Consider the following 16,229-nt stretch of genomic DNA (forward strand, 5'->3'; position numbering starts at 1 on the left):
TGATTGTTCAAATTCTTTCAAACTAGTTTCCACTTCCATTTCATTTGTTATTTGTTCAGCTGCACAGTCATGTAAGTCAGCTAACCCTTGAGCAATTGGGCTCTTTTTATTTTGTCCATATCTCACTTCTACGGGAAAACCTTGTAATGCCAGCGTCCATGAAGTGATTCTGGATTGCGCTAGATTACCTGATCTAATTCTTTTACTCTCTAAAAATTGCAAAGGTTGATGATTTGTTTCAATAATTACCTTTTCTCCCTGAACAATGGGGCGGAAATGTTGTAGCGCCCACACAGTGGTTAATAGGGCCTTTTCACATTCATTAAATTTCATTTCAACTTGGGAAAATGCCTTACTTGCATATGCAATGGTTTTGTGATTCAAATCGTGTTTTTGTGATAACACTGCTGACATACAATGTTCAGAAAAACCTATTTCTATAAAGAAATCCCTATCCTTTATGGGGTATGCTAAACATGGTGCCTTTACAAGACATTCCTTTAATTTAGCCACTGCATCAGACTGCCCCTTTTCCCATTTCCAGGGAGTATTCAGTTTAAGCAGTTTAGTCAATGGTTGAGTGATTTCTGCATAATTTTCAATGAACTTTCTATTATAGCCTGTCATCCCTAATAAACTTTTTACTCCTTTCACATTTTTAGGATCTTTTAATCTTTGTATGGCCTCTATTTTCTTCTTTTGTGGATTTAGCCCATGTTCAGTCACTTCATGTCCTAGAAAGTTCACTTTTTTCTTGCACCATTGTGCTTTTTGAAAAGATACTTTGGCGCCTGCTTTCTGCAATTGGCCAAGTACATGTCTTATTTCATCAAAATGGCTTTTCAGGCTTTCATTTTTTATCAGGACATCGTCCACATAAACTATTGTTCCTCTTTCCGCTGCATCCGGCATGGCCTTTCTCAAAAATATGCCAAATTCACTCCCACTATTGATGTACCCGAACGGAGTTCTAAGCCAGGCATATTGAGTCCTGTCAAATGTAAAGGAAAATAAATTCTGTATCTCCTCTGCCAATGGCACGCACCAATATCCAGAGGTGAGATCTAATGTGGTAAATACCTTTGAACCATGTATCTGAGCTAGGCCCTGATCAATGAATGGTAGTGGCCATCTAGATACTGGTACTCTTTTATTTAACTCTCTTAAGTCTGCACACAGCCGCCATTGACCATTTGGCTTTAACACACCTAAAATAGGTGTATTGGATGTGCTATGAATGGGCCTGATGATTCCCCGCGATTCCAAATTTTTAATAATCTCTGCCAATGATTCTAAACATGCCAGCGGTAGTCTATACTGGCGCACAAACACTGGATTTCTGCTACACCCTTCTGGTAGTGTGGCCACATGTAAATCAGTTAAACCACAATCATAAGCATCTTTTGCAAATACATCCTTAAACTCCATAAATATCTCCCTCAGATTGTCCCTCTCTTCATTGCTTTCACATGCATCCGCTAAGGAGATCTGCTCTTCTACCATTTTGGAAAATTCTGGAAAATCTTCTGGTAAGGGAATCTCGGCGCTTTCCTCTAACTGTGTGGCTGTGTCTTTTTGTAAAGCTGCCACTTTTAAATATTTTGGCATATCAGCTTCCACTTCAATGGGCTGATTTTCTGTTTCATTTTCATTTAAATTAAATATTATGCAATCCTCTTGATGGCAGCACACTGTCTCATTTGAATCATAAGGATACACAGAATGAATTTTAAATATTCCTTTGGGCTGAGAGTCCAGGTGTTCTGGCAACTCGCCCTTGGCATCTACATATTTTTCAGGAATATTCCCAATCACCATGTTATTTAAATCTGCCGTATAATGCGATTTTTGTATGGCCATTCCTAATGGGGAGTTTTCCTCTAAATGAATATCCTGACAACCTTTATTATTTACCATGATTTTTACAGATCCCTCACCAATGTCTACCAATGGAATGTATTCACAATCCAGGCCTTGCTGTTTTATGGATTCATTCAGGCATACAAATGCATCAGAGCCTTTCATCTGCTGTCCATTTTTGCATTTCAGTGTTATTGCAAACTGTTTTGTAAATGCAGGAATAATAGTATCTTTCCTCATTTGTAATTCGATTGCATAAGGAACCAGTTGTGCACAATGATAAGCCCTTCTTTTGTCTTCAAACTCAGGTGCCGGACCACCTAGGCGTGACCATATTTTTTGATTAAGGAAATCTAACACCATACACATTCTGTGCATGATGTCATTTCCCATGTAAAATTCATTTTGTGCTCCACTCACTATCCATACATTATGGTAAATTGTTTTCTGCCCAATGCTAATTTTAAGCATGCATCTGCCTGCAATTCGGTTTTCAAAGTCTGGACTGTCCAAGCCAGAAACATATTGGTTTTTAATCCTAAATCTCGGGATTTCTTCCCTTTCCATTATTTTTTGCAACAATTTCTCATTAATGAAACTCCTTTCATGTTCAAGCGCTAAAGTGGCTTTTATTGTTTTAAAATAATCATTTATACCAACATGAACCCATGGTTGCTCATCTTCCATGTGTATTTCTGCCAGAGTGGTAATGTGTTTTTCTGAATCTGTTTTAGGAGCAATATTCTGTTTGCATGTTTTCTCTTTTAGATAAAAACATAATGTGTGCTCATCTATGGCAGTCTGCCAATCTTTCCTTGGGTCCAAGTATATTTGTACAGGTAGTGTTTCATTGTCGCTCTGCATTTTGTCTTGACACATTAATATGACAGTGACACTAGGTATGCAGCTATTCTGGAGATATACCTCCACAGCATCATTTGTTTTGGCAACGGTGTGACATTCATTTATATTGCTGTTTTGTGATTTTAGTTTCTTAGACCTCAATGGTTTTTTGGTTAAGGACCACAGCACTCCATTCACCCCATCTATGAGAGGAGACAATCTTTTCAGGCAATCTGTCCCCATCAGAAATGGAATTTCACAAATAGATGTGATCAATACCTTGTTTCATTCTGTGCTTTCCTATTTTTATGTCAACCTCAGTTACACCTATGATGGGCACCTCCTCCCCATTAAAGTTATGCACTGGGCCTTGATTTTCCTTCACTGTGATCTGACTCTGTGGAGGTCTCCCTTCATTGATACTCTTTACCAGCTCCTTGGACATAATTGTGGCCTGTGCGCCAGTGTCAATCATAGCAAAGGTGTGGAATTTTTCTTCTACAGTGATGGGTGCATAATATCTGTCCTCAACTTCCTCTAATACACATAAGAAATGTGAATTCTTACTGATTTCAGGGCTCACCTTTCTCAGGTCTTTTTCACTTTTGGCTAAGCACATTGGTAAATGGAAAGACATTTTTCCCTCCTCTTTACCCATTTCTGCGCGAGAGGTTTTATTCATTTCTCCATGATCAGAGGTTTTTTGGAGTGTGGCCACTGTTCGCCCATCCATCTGGGTAACATCAGAGACCACATTACAATCCTCCAACTGAACATGTGTAACAACATCATTCAGCAATTTGTCATTTTTTAATTCTGTGCATTTGTGATCATTTAGTGTGATACCAGCCCTTTCAGCCTCTTCAAAAATATGTGGCTCAAAGAATTCTTCAGGTGATTGACTTGTACCCTCCTTGTGAGTATTTCCTTTTTCTGTCTGTGTTTGGTCATTGTTTTGCTTGCCCAGGGAAGGAGCTATAGCATCCCCACTTACTCCCTGTTCACTGGTATTCCCCATGCATGAATCATTTTTCTTAAATCTGTCCCTTTGTTCTTTTGGAATTCCTAATGTTTCTTTTTCATTTGTGCAAATCTTTACTGTTTTATTTAGCTCTAAGTTAAACCGTACCTCTTTTTTAGAAGTATTTGCACTTTCTGTCACAATTTCATTTACTGGTACTTTCATTTTTAATCCATTAGGCATCTCAGAGTCGTTATGCAAAATTATATCAGAGCAATCTGTCATTTTGGCACTGCAGTTATCATGAGTACTTAGTCACTTTTCGGAAGCCCCCCGGTCATTGCTATGGCCATCAGCCCCCTCTTTGGAAGGTTGTTTTTGCGCTGTATAGAGCTTTCCTATTTGCTCAGCTAACATTTTCACTTGGGCCTCAAGGCACTGGAACCTTTCCATCTCTCTAGGATCCTCTTTCTGTGGCCTAGGTCGATATTGGTTGTTTTCCCCCTGATTGGATCTATTCTGATACCTCTCAGGTGATTGATGTCGGTTGGGATGGTTTCTGAACTCTTGATTCATTTGTGGAGGGGAGCGGGTTGCACCCATCCTTTGATTATAGTCCCCTGGTGGGGAATCATTGTACTGGCGTGGACTGTAGTTCACGTTTTGCCTCATGTCCTGTCTCTCAGATTGTGGGTACTGGCCCCTATGTTGATTTCCATTATCAGTAAATCGATCCATATATCGGGGCCTATCCTGATTACCATATATCATGGTGCTGGGATCAAATCTGCTCTGTGTCCCCAATGACTGGTAGGGACCATCATTTCTTTGATCTTGATTTTGTCTCTGGTTATTGTTCATACCTGCCATATCAGGCCGGTATCCTACCCGGGGTCTGTCCCCTAAATGCCTAGGGCTGATGTAGCTCTCTCTATTACTAGGATCATGTGATTGGAACATTGGTACAGGAAATGGCGATCTTTGTTGATTACTCCTTTGTTCAGGTGTCACATTATTTTTACCTTGGCTTTGAGCAGACTCAAGGGACATTTTGGCTGACCTGATTTCCATTACTGTGGCTGAGGGTTCTTTAGATTTAGGTCTAGTATCTTTCATTTTATCACTTTCTCTACCCTGACAATAGAGTACCTCATATAGTTTTGTGCTTTGATGTACAATCCATTCAAGGGACTTGTCACGGTCAAATTCACGGACCAATTGGGATATGATGTCTTTCTGTAGCCCATAGAAGTATGCAGTTTTAAACTCTTTGGAATTTGAGTCAAAAGATACATCAAAGCGAGAAAATGCTCTTTTTAAGTCTTGTAAAAATTGGCGAGGGGATGTATTAGGTCCAGCAGTAATTGTGTAAGCGACTTTCTTTGCCTCCTGCAATGACTGAAAAGGAGAAAAATGACGCCTAATTTCTTTTTCAAACTCCAACCATGTCATATTCTGCTGTTCATTTAATCCCCTTATGATGCTGGCCGTCGGGGCATCTAAAGTTAAATGAAAATATTGTCTGTACTGTTCCTTAGGTATCTGGAGTGCTTTAAAAATGTCATGGACCTCTTCTAAGTGATCCTCAATGCAGCATTCACCTCCCTTTTTAAAATGGTTTGATCAGGGCTTTAATGGATTTCATTATTTTTATGGGGCTACTTGTTGCAATGCATGGAATTGCGCTATTTTGTGATTCAATCCTGTTTTCAGGTGTATGAGATTGGTGGCTGCCCCCAATGGGAGTATCAAATCCCCCAAGGGCGCTGCAACCAAGTTCAGTCACCGGCCCAGTCACTGGAGCACTAGCTCTTTGGGCAGAGTTAGAATTCACCTCCACTCCATTGAATGTGGTACCCTGCCGCCTCTCCTGGGTCCTGGGAATGCACATTTGCTGTTCTAAGTCCTTACACTTTTTAAGGAGTCTGGTTGCTTCATTTTGCAAATAATTATTTTCATCACTCATTTTATTAATCACCTCCTGCATGTCGCACATTTGCATTTGGCATTCATTGAACTCTTTATTTCTCTTGTCTCTTTCTTGAATCATTTTAATCATTTCTTGTTCTGCACTCTGGAGATCACCTTCTTTTTCACAATGTTCTTTTTGTAAAATCTGCATCTCTGAAACAACCTCATCTTTATCCTGTCTAATGTGGTCCACTAAGGCTTTTAAGTGTGCCAATTCTTGCTCACTATCTTCAAATTGTTTCTTGCTTTTGGACAACTGAGTATCAAAGTCTCTGCATTTTAATTGCATGTCTTTTTGGCATACATCCAATTCTGCTCTCAACATTTCCTGATTTTTACTTGCCCCCTCTACTTCAGTCTTTAACCTGTTAATTAGCTGAGTATCATTCTCTTGCATTCGCAGGGACTTGTTTAAAATAAACCATATTTTGCCGCATAGCCGTATTAAACAGTTTTTCTCTGCACTTTTATCAGCTGCATTCAATAATCTTGTAAGGCAGACCTGAATTATGCTGCCTTCTGCAAAAATATTGTCTAATTTTTCTTTCTGCACCTCACCCTGAATGCGGTTACTCCATTCTAACGTGCTATTCGACGACCAATTCCCATGTGCAAACAACTTTGCCTCTAAATATTGCACTAGGTCTGAGAATGTGGTTTCCCTTTGTGACATTCTGAAATTCGTTTTTAGTGGCACACTGCTATTATAAAATGGGTTCCCTTTAATGTGCAAATGGCAGTGTGAGACACGCTTGCCACGCCCAGTAGGTACTCTATGATCACTTTCCCGGCCTGCAACGCACCATAAATATGTAGGGTATTTTGTGGAGATTTGGGGCCTGACGGTATTTTATTACCGCCGAAAAATAACTTAGCAATAATCACTCCTCGTATTCAGATTGGGCCCTGTACAACAATAATACAGTGGACATGCATTATTTCAGCACCCAGACATGCATATTTGGTGTGCGTGGTTGGTATGCGTATTTGGTGGTATTTTGGTGAGCATTATTCCCTTGTTTTATTGGTGGCCCCGAATGTCCAGAATCCCTTATCTTTGCTTAGATTTTTCGTGTAATCACTAGAGCGACCTCAGTCCTACATTTCAGGAATACCACATTTTCAGTGTTAGTGTTAGTGTGCCACCATGGGCAATCTCACTGACTTATTTACGACAGAGAGCTATATGTGGTAATTTCCACTACCTTAAATACGGTAGGGAACTATGTCCAGAGAGTCTCTCTTCGCGTTGGCTCATGTACCTCCAACGAGCTATGCTACAATCACTCACAACTGTTCATACTGAATCTGATCATGCAAAATGACAATTGCACTGTTTAAAAATCTCCCCTCATCAGCACTGTATTGGTAAATAGAAGACACACCACCCGTCTGCTTTCAAATATTTTTCTGTATTATAAAAGTTGCATTTAAACACGATCTCACTCTTTACAGAAATAACTAAAACAGCACATTAACAGCATTGTCTGAAATACACTGAAAAAAAAAACTGGCAGAGAACAGAACATAATTTGCAACATTAACGTGTGATTAAGGCACCGGAATCTCTTTTCCTACTCTGACTGAACATTCTCGTCTCGTACACACTTAGCTCCCACACTTATGTAATTACCTTATCTGTTCAGTGAAGTTTTCTTTAGCTGTTCTCTTTCTGAGTGTGGCTCCCTTGAAGATTAACCCCAGTAAAAAGGATCGCCTTTCCTTCTCAAACCGGGGTCATTGCCTGGAATTCTCAGCTTTTGCAGATAGGAATGCTCCAACCAGGAAAAGGTCTTCCTCCCAGCTCTGCCAAATCTTGACTGCCTTTCTTCTTCCTCAAACTCCCCCCAGCAAAAACCTGATCACTCCCTCTAGCATGATACTTGCTATGACGCTGCTCCAATCAGAATTAATCACGCCATCTCCTCCTTCTCTACACAATGGCTCATTTTTATAGTAATACTTTGTAACCAACTGATTTCCTGTTCTTTCGAGCCCATTTGCTTCCTGTAGTTATATGGACAGGGCAGCAGAGAGAACAGAAAAAAAAAATGGATGTGCGTTTAAAAGTTCACTTTCAGAATAGGCCTAATTCTGCAGTGGAGATACATTTTTTATTAGTGGATTATGTTTCATTAGTCAGGTTAGTTATAAGTTATGTTAGTTGTTATTTTCAAATGTGTCTCTCGCACCATAGGCATTTCAGGTGAAAAATAGTGTGCATTTTTGAATGTGCACGTGTGCTTTTAACTGTAAAAATAGATTTGCATCTTATATGTTAAAATCGTTTTTGACTGAATGGCCTGTCTTTCCTTGTTAATCTGGTAACACATATAGCAATGCACCGCACCCTTGTGGTGGTGCTGCAAAAAAAAATTGCTACCTGTGCAGTAGTGCTGTACTCTGTGCTGTTTGCTACCTGTGTAGTAGTGCTGTACTCTGTGCTGTTTGCTAAATATCCTTACATATCTCCTTGATATCTCAGTGTAGGGGTGCTATCTATTTCATATCTGATGGTAGGGGTGCTATCTCCTTCATATCTCAGAGTAGGGGTGCTATCTCCTTCATAGCTCAGTGTAGGGGTGCTATCTCAGTGCAGCGGTGCTATCACCTTCATATCTCAGTGTAGGGGTTCTATCTTCTTCATATCTCAGTGTAGGGGTACTGTCTCCTTCATATCACAGCATAGGGGTGCTATCTCAGTGTAGGGGTGCTATCACTTTCATATCTGATGGTAGGGGTGCTATCTCCTTCATATCACAGCGTAGGGGTGCTATCTCAGTGTAGGGGTGCTATCACTTTCATATCTCAGTGTAGGGGTGCTATCACCTTCATATCTCAGTGTAGGGGTGCTATCACCTTCATATCTCAGTGTAGGGGTGCTATCGCCTTCATATATCAGTGTAGGGGTGCCATTTCATTCATATCTCAGTGTAGGGGTGCTATCACTTTCATATCTGATGGTAGGGGTGCTATCTCCTTCATATCACAGCGTAGGGGTGCTATCTCAGTGTAGGGGTGCTATCACTTTCATATCTCAGTGTAGGGGTGCTATCACCTTCATATCTCAGTGTAGGGGTGCTATCGCCTTCATATATCAGTGTAGGGGTGCCATTTCATTCATATCTCAGTGTAGGGGTGCTATCTCCCTCATGGGATTCCTCGTATTTCTTATCCCTTCTGATGGGAGGTCAAGGACTATTTTGGAATAGCAGCGGGAAGACATGGCCTGGGAGATCAGGGCTAATCCGTGTGGCTCCTTGGCTGTGACGGATGTAAATACAAAATAAGACAGAGGCAATATGGTCATTTTGTGAGAAGCCAAATTAGAGTTTAAGATTCTGTCCACCAGGCCAGGGTCGGAAAATGTGACAACCACACAGTCTCCTTTGATGATTAGTTTTGGCTATTAGGTGGTGTTCAAAGTGCTAGCTTTGAGCCACAACTATTGTCATTTAAATAAGAGCTCAAAAAGTGGAGATGAGAATGAGGCTCTGTAATGCTTTCAAATGGAGACGACATATGAGGATGGATACATGGTCTGTAGGTGTTCTTTGGTCATTTTTTTCCAACCATTTAACGCCCCTTAGTTAGTGAAATCTAGGTGTTTTTCCACCCATTTCCACCCAGAACCACCCCCGTGGCACTCTTTGCTTGCATTTGTATTGTGTGCAGAAATTGGCTGCTATTTTGGCTGCCAGTTTCACTTTCAAAATTGCGGCGGCTATATGTTAATGTATTTACAAAGATATTGTATTGGATGTGAGCTTTAAAATATATACATAGTAGTGCCTGTATCTTTTGTAATAAATATGTATTTATTTTGCTCCAAAAATGACCAACATTAAAAAGCTATATATATATATATATATATATATATATATATATATATATATATATATATATATATATATATATATATATATATATATATATATATATATACCATCAGAAGCTTATGCAGATTTAGCACAATTACTTTCGTAATTTTGCTCACTGGTGACCTTGAACGTTCAACAGGGTGTTGCATTGTTTTGCCGACAGGAGTTTTTTCGGTGTCATTTTTAAGTAAAAAATAATTTCGAAAAAGCGCTTGGAAATATATAGGGGGAGAGGGGGGCGGTGCTCTTGCGGTGCTCTTGCGGTGCTCTTGCTTACAGGGCGCAGGCCCACCAGCACCCCTAGCTATGTGACTGCTTCTGGTGAGAGTTGCAGAATGGATAGTGGGGCAAGCAGTATTTCACCAGCGGAGGTCGCGTGCACCGGCGCTCAGCTGGTGCCTTGTGTCGTCTTTTGGGCAGTAACCCGCCCGCATTTGGAGGTTATTGTTCCGTGTTGTTGGTGACTGTGTGGGATGAGGAAAATCTTATGATGTGAATAGGATGACAAGGGAAGTGTGTTGGGGTAATGTTTTGTTTGTCTGCATGATACGAGCTGACATAGCCAAAGGTCATTGAGTCTGTGTGCCAGTGCAAGCCATCCCTCCCAGCCTCTCACCCTTCCTAAGTGCACTCTTTCCCTGTGTCGCAGCCTGCAGCCATGAGGTGTACCAAGACATAGACTTCCCGGGGAACGACCAGAGGAAGCTAGAGGTCAAGAAATGGAGCCATTGCCAAGATGAATGCAGCAAGGATGCCCTCTGCATCTACTGGTCATTTGTGACTGAAAAGTTTCCACAGTCAGACCTTCAGTGAGTATCCATGTCTCGAGAATGCCACATTTACAAGAAGGGAATTAAGCGGGGGCTGGTGGGGGGAGTGATGGAACTGGGCCTCTCTCTGATGGGTGCAACAAGATTGCCCCAATACATTGGGGAACTCCTTCTTGGAAGAAGAGACAGGATCCTCGAGGAAGGAAAATTAATCTTCTTAGTTTCCTTAGTTGTAAGTAACAGGTACCAGCAGTAGCACAAGACATACTCTAGGAAGGCACCTCCACCAGCACACCCTCTCCATGGATGTATGCCTTTTGCTGGGCCACCAAGTGGCTAGTGAGTCTTTTGCTGAACCCAAACTGCTCGACCCTAAACTGCTGACCCGCTATTATATCGTATGAGCTTCTGCACATCGCTGGAAGCCAAATGGTTGACATAAGCAACTGCTTGCATTTCCTACCTAATACTCATCCCCAAATACCCTCCCATTTCTTTTTCTATCAGGATGGTCATTCCTGAAGCTCCACTCCTCCAATTGCTACACTAAGTGGTTGATCAGTTGGACAGGGTGACCTTTTTAGAGTGTCTACCACCCCAAACTGGCAACCATTTATAGATGAGCAGTTGCAACAACGAGAAGTTGGGGTTACACAAAAGACCTGGTACCCTTTCCATCTGCAGCTTCTCTTCAAACGTCACTTCTGGAACACTCAGCAGGTCCCACACACCCTCCATTGCATGTTCAGAACATTTATGGCATCACAGTATGCTAGCAGGCCCTGCACACCCGCCATTCCATACTGAGAACAATCATAAGCTCACAGTATGCTAGCAGGCCCCGCACACCCGCCACTCCATGCTCAGAACAATCATGAGATCACAGTATACTAGCAGGCTCCACACTCCCGCCATTCCATACTCAGAACAATCAAAAGATCACAATATGCTAGCAGGCTCCTCGCACCTGCCAGTCCATGATCAAAACATTTATGACATCACAGTATGCTAACATGCTCTACGCACCCGCCATTGCATACTCAGAACAATCATGAGATCACAGTATGCTTGCAGGCCCCGCACACCTGCCATTCCATGCTCAGAACATTCAAGATATCACATTATCCTAGCAGGCTCTGCTCAGCCGCCATTCCATACTCAGAACAATCATGAGATCACAGTATGCTAGCAGGCCCAGCATACCTGCCATTCCATACTCAGAACAATCATGACATCCCAGTATGCTAGCAGGCACCGCACACCCGCCATTCCATGCACAGAACAATCATGACATCCCAGTATGCTAGCAGGCACCGCACACCCGCCATTCCATGCTCATAACAATCATGACATCACAGTATGCTAGCAGGCCCTGCACACCCACCATCCCATGCTCAGAACATTCAAGATATCACATTATCCTAGCAGGCCCTGCACACCCGCCATTCCATACTGAGAACAATCATGGCATCACAGTATGCTAGCAGGCTCCACACTCCCGCCATTCCATACTCAGAACAATCAAAAGATCACAATATGCTAGCAGGCTCCTCGCACCTGACAGTCCATGATCAGAACATTTTTGACATCAAAGTATGCTAACATGCTCTACACACCCGCCATTGCATACTCAGAACAATCATGAGATCACAGTATGCTTGCAGGCCCCGCACACCTGCCATTCCATGCTCAGAACATTCAAGATATCACATTATCCTAGCAGGCTCTGCTCAGCCGCCATTCCATACTCAGAACAATCATGAGATCACAGTATGCTAGCAGGCACCGCACACCCGCCATTCCATGCGCAGAACAATCATGACATCCCAGTATGCTAGCAGGCACCGCACACCCGCCATTCCATGCTCAGAACAATCATGACATCACAGTATGCTAGCAGGCCCTGCACACCCACCATCCCATGCTCAGAACTATCATGACATCACTGTATGCTAGCAGGATCCACACAACCGCCATTCCATGCCCAGAACAATCATGACATCACAGTATACTAGCAGGCTCCACACCGCCACCATTCCATATTCAGAACAATCATGAGCTCACAGTATACTAGCAGGCTCCACACCGCCACCATTCCATATTCAGAACAATCATGAGCTCACAGTATACTAGCAGGCTCTGCACACCTGCCATTCCATGCTCAGAACAATCATGAGCTCACAGTATGCTAGCAGGCTCTGCACACCTGCCATTCCATGCTCAGAACATTCATGAGCTCACAGTATGTTAGCAGGCTCTGCACACCTGCCATTCCATACTCAGAACAATCATAAGCTCACAGTATGCTAGCAGGCTCTGCACACCTGCCATTCCATATTCAGAACAATCATGAGATCACAGTATGCTAGCAGGCCCTGAACACTCGCCATTCCATACTGAGAATAATCATGAGCTCACAGTATGCTAGCAGGCTCCACACTCCCGCCATTCCATACTCAGAACAATCAAAAGATCACAATATGCTAGCAGGCTCCTCGCACCTGCCAGTCCATGATCAGAACATTTATGACATCACAGTATGCTAACATGCTCTACACACCCGCCATTGCATACTCAGAACAATCATGAGATCACAGTATGCTAGCAGGCCCCGCACACCTGCCATTCCATGCTCAGAACATTCAAGATATCAAATTATCCTAGCAGGCTCTGCTCAGCCGCCATTCCATACTCAGAACAATCATGACATCCCAGTATGCTAGCAGGCACCGCACACCCGCCATTCCATGCTCAGAACAATCATGACATCACAGTATGCTAGCAAGCCCTGCACACCCACCATCCCATGCTCAGGACTATCATGACATCACTGTATGCTAGCAGGATCCACGCAACCGCCATTCCATGCCCAGAACAATCATGACATCACAGTATACTAGCAGGCTCCACACCGCCGCCATTCCATATTCAGAACAATCATGAGCTCACAGTATACTAGCAGGCTCTGCACACCTGCCATTCCATGCTCAGAACAATCATGAGCTCACAGTATGCTAGCAGGCTTTGTACACCTGCCATTCCATGCTCAGAACATTCATGAGCTCACAGTATGTTAGCAGGCTCTGCACACCTGCCATTCCATACTCAGAACAATCATAAACTCACAGTATGCTAGCAGGCTCTGCACACCTGCCATTCCCTACTGAGAACAACCATGAGATCACAGTATGCTAGCAGGCCCTGCACACCCGCCATTCCATGCTCAGAACAATCATGAGATCACAGTATGCTAGCAGGCTCTGCACACCTGCCATTCCATGCTCAGAACATTCATGAGCTCACAGTATGCTAGCAGGCTCTGCACACCTGCCATTCCATATTCAGAACAATCATGAGATCACAGTATGCTAGCAGGCTCTGCACACCTGCCATTCCATACTCAGAACAATCATGGCATCACAGTATGCTAGCAGGCTCCACACACCTGCCATTCCATGCTCAAAACAATCATGACATCACAGTATACTAGCAGGCTCCACACCGCCGCCATTCCATATTCAGAAACATCATGAGCTCACAGTATACTAGCAGGCTCTGCACACCTGCCATTCCATGCTCAGAACAATCATGAGCTCACAGTATGCTAGCAGGCCCTGCACACCCGCCATTCCATACTGAGAACAATCATGAGCTCACAGTATGCTAGCAGGCTCTGCACACCCACCATTCCATGCTCAGAACATTCATGAGCTCACAGTATGCTAGCAGGCTCTGCACACCTGCCATTCCATGCTCAGAACATTCATGAGCTCACAGTATGCTAGCAGGCTCTGCACACCTGCCATTCCATATTCAGAACATTCATGAGCTCACAGTATGCTAGCAGGCTCTGCACACCTGCCATTCCATATTCAGAACAATCAAGAGCTCACAGTATGCTAGCAGGCTCTGCACACCTGCCATTCCATGCTCAGAACAATCATGAGCTCACAGTATGCTAGCAGGCTCTGCACGCCTGCCATTCCATGCTCAGAACAATCATGAGATCACAGTATGCTAGAACGCCCTGCACACCCGCCATTCCATGTTCAGAACATTCATGACATCACAGTATGCTAGCAGGACCGCACACCGCCATGCCATACTGAGAACAATCATGACATCACTGTATGCTAGCAGGATCCACACAACCGCCATTCCATACCCAGAACAATCATGACATCACAGTATACTAGCAGGCTCCACACCGCCGCCATTCCATATTTAGAACAATCATGAGCTCACAGTATACTAGCAGGCTCTGCACACCTGCCATTCCATGCTCAGAACAATCATGAGCTCACATTATGCTAGCAGGCACTGCACACCCACCATTCCATGCTCAGAACAATCATGAGATCACAGTATGCTAGCAGGCTCTGCACACCTGCCATTCCATGCTCAGAACATTCATGAGACCACAGTATGCTAGCAGGCTCTGCACACCTGCCATTCCATATTCAGAACAATCATGAGATCACAGTATGCTAGCAGGCTTTGCACACCTGCCATTCCATACTCAGAACAATCATGGCATCACAGTATGCTAGCAGGCTCCACACACCTGCCATTCCATGCTCAAAACAATCATGACATCACAGTATACTAGCAGGCTCCACACCGCCGCCATTCCATATTCAGAACAATCGTGAGCTCACAGTATACTAGCAGGCTCTGCACACCTGCCATTCCATGCTCAGAACAATCATGAGCTCACAGTATGCTAGCAGGCCCTGCACACCCGCCATTCCATACTGAGAACAATCATGAGCTCACAGTATGCTAGCAGGCTCTACACACCCACCATTCCATGCTCAGAACATTCATGAGCTCACAGTATGCTAGCAGGCTCTGCACACCTGCCATTCCATGCTCAGAACATTCATGAGCTCACAGTATGCTAGCAGGCTCTGCACACCTGTCATTCCATATTCAGAACAATTAAGAGCTCACAGTATGCTAGCAGGCTCTGCACACCTGCCATTCCATGCTCAGAACAATCATGAGCTCACAGTATGCTAGCAGGCTCTGCACGCCTGCCATTCCATGCTCAGAACAATCATGACATCCCAGTATGCTAGCAGGCACCGCACACCCGCCATTCCATGCTCAGAACAATCATGACATCACAGTATGCTAGCAAGCCCTGCACACCCACCATCCCATGCTCAGGACTATCATGACATCACTGTATGCTAGCAGGATCCACGCAACCGCCATTCCATGCCCAGAACAATCATGACATCACAGTATACTAGCAGGCTCCACACCGCCGCCATTCCATATTCAGAACAATCATGAGCTCACAGTATACTAGCAGGCTCTGCACACCTGCCATTCCATGCTCAGAACAATCATGAGCTCACAGTATGCTAGCAGGCTTTGTACACCTGCCATTCCATGCTCAGAACATTCATGAGCTCACAGTATGTTAGCAGGCTCTGCACACCTGCCATTCCATACTCAGAACAATCATAAACTCACAGTATGCTAGCAGGCTCTGCACACCTGCCATTCCCTACTGAGAACAACCATGAGATCACAGTATGCTAGCAGGCCCTGCACACCCGCCATTCCATGCTCAGAACAATCATGAGATCACAGTATGCTAGCAGGCTCTGCACACCTGCCATTCCATGCTCAGAACATTCATGAGCTCACAGTATGCTAGCAGGCTCTGCACACCTGCCATTCCATATTCAGAACAATCATGAGATCACAGTATGCTAGCAGGCTCTGCACACCTGCCATTCCATACTCAGAACAATCATGGCATCACAGTATGCTAGCAGGCTCCACACACCTGCCATTCCATGCTCAAAACAATCATGACATCACAGTATACTAGCAGGCTCCACACCGCCGCCATTCCATATTCAGAAAAATCATGAGCTCACAGTATACTAGCAGGCTCTGCACACCTGCCATTCCATGCTCAGAACA

At 43.6% G+C, this 16,229-nt stretch overlaps 1 protein-coding gene across 2 annotated transcripts in view; it reads left to right on the top strand.

Annotated features, from left to right (window-relative positions):
* The window catches only part of LOC138515681 (coagulation factor XI-like), a 328,669-nt gene that overhangs the window by 119,865 nt on the left and 192,575 nt on the right, over window positions 1–16,229 (top strand). For both annotated transcript variants that reach the window (XM_069630352.1, XM_069630353.1), the window contains one exon: window positions 10,166–10,325. In XM_069630352.1, the coding sequence (XP_069486453.1) occupies window positions 10,166–10,325 (160 nt within the window). The remainder of the gene's footprint in view (window positions 1–10,165; window positions 10,326–16,229) is intronic.

The sequence above is a fragment of the Ambystoma mexicanum genome, chromosome 6q, assembly GCF_040938575.1.
Source record: "Ambystoma mexicanum isolate Mex_15411 chromosome 6q, UKY_AmexF1_1, whole genome shotgun sequence".
Classification (NCBI taxonomy): domain Eukaryota; kingdom Metazoa; phylum Chordata; class Amphibia; order Caudata; family Ambystomatidae; genus Ambystoma; species Ambystoma mexicanum.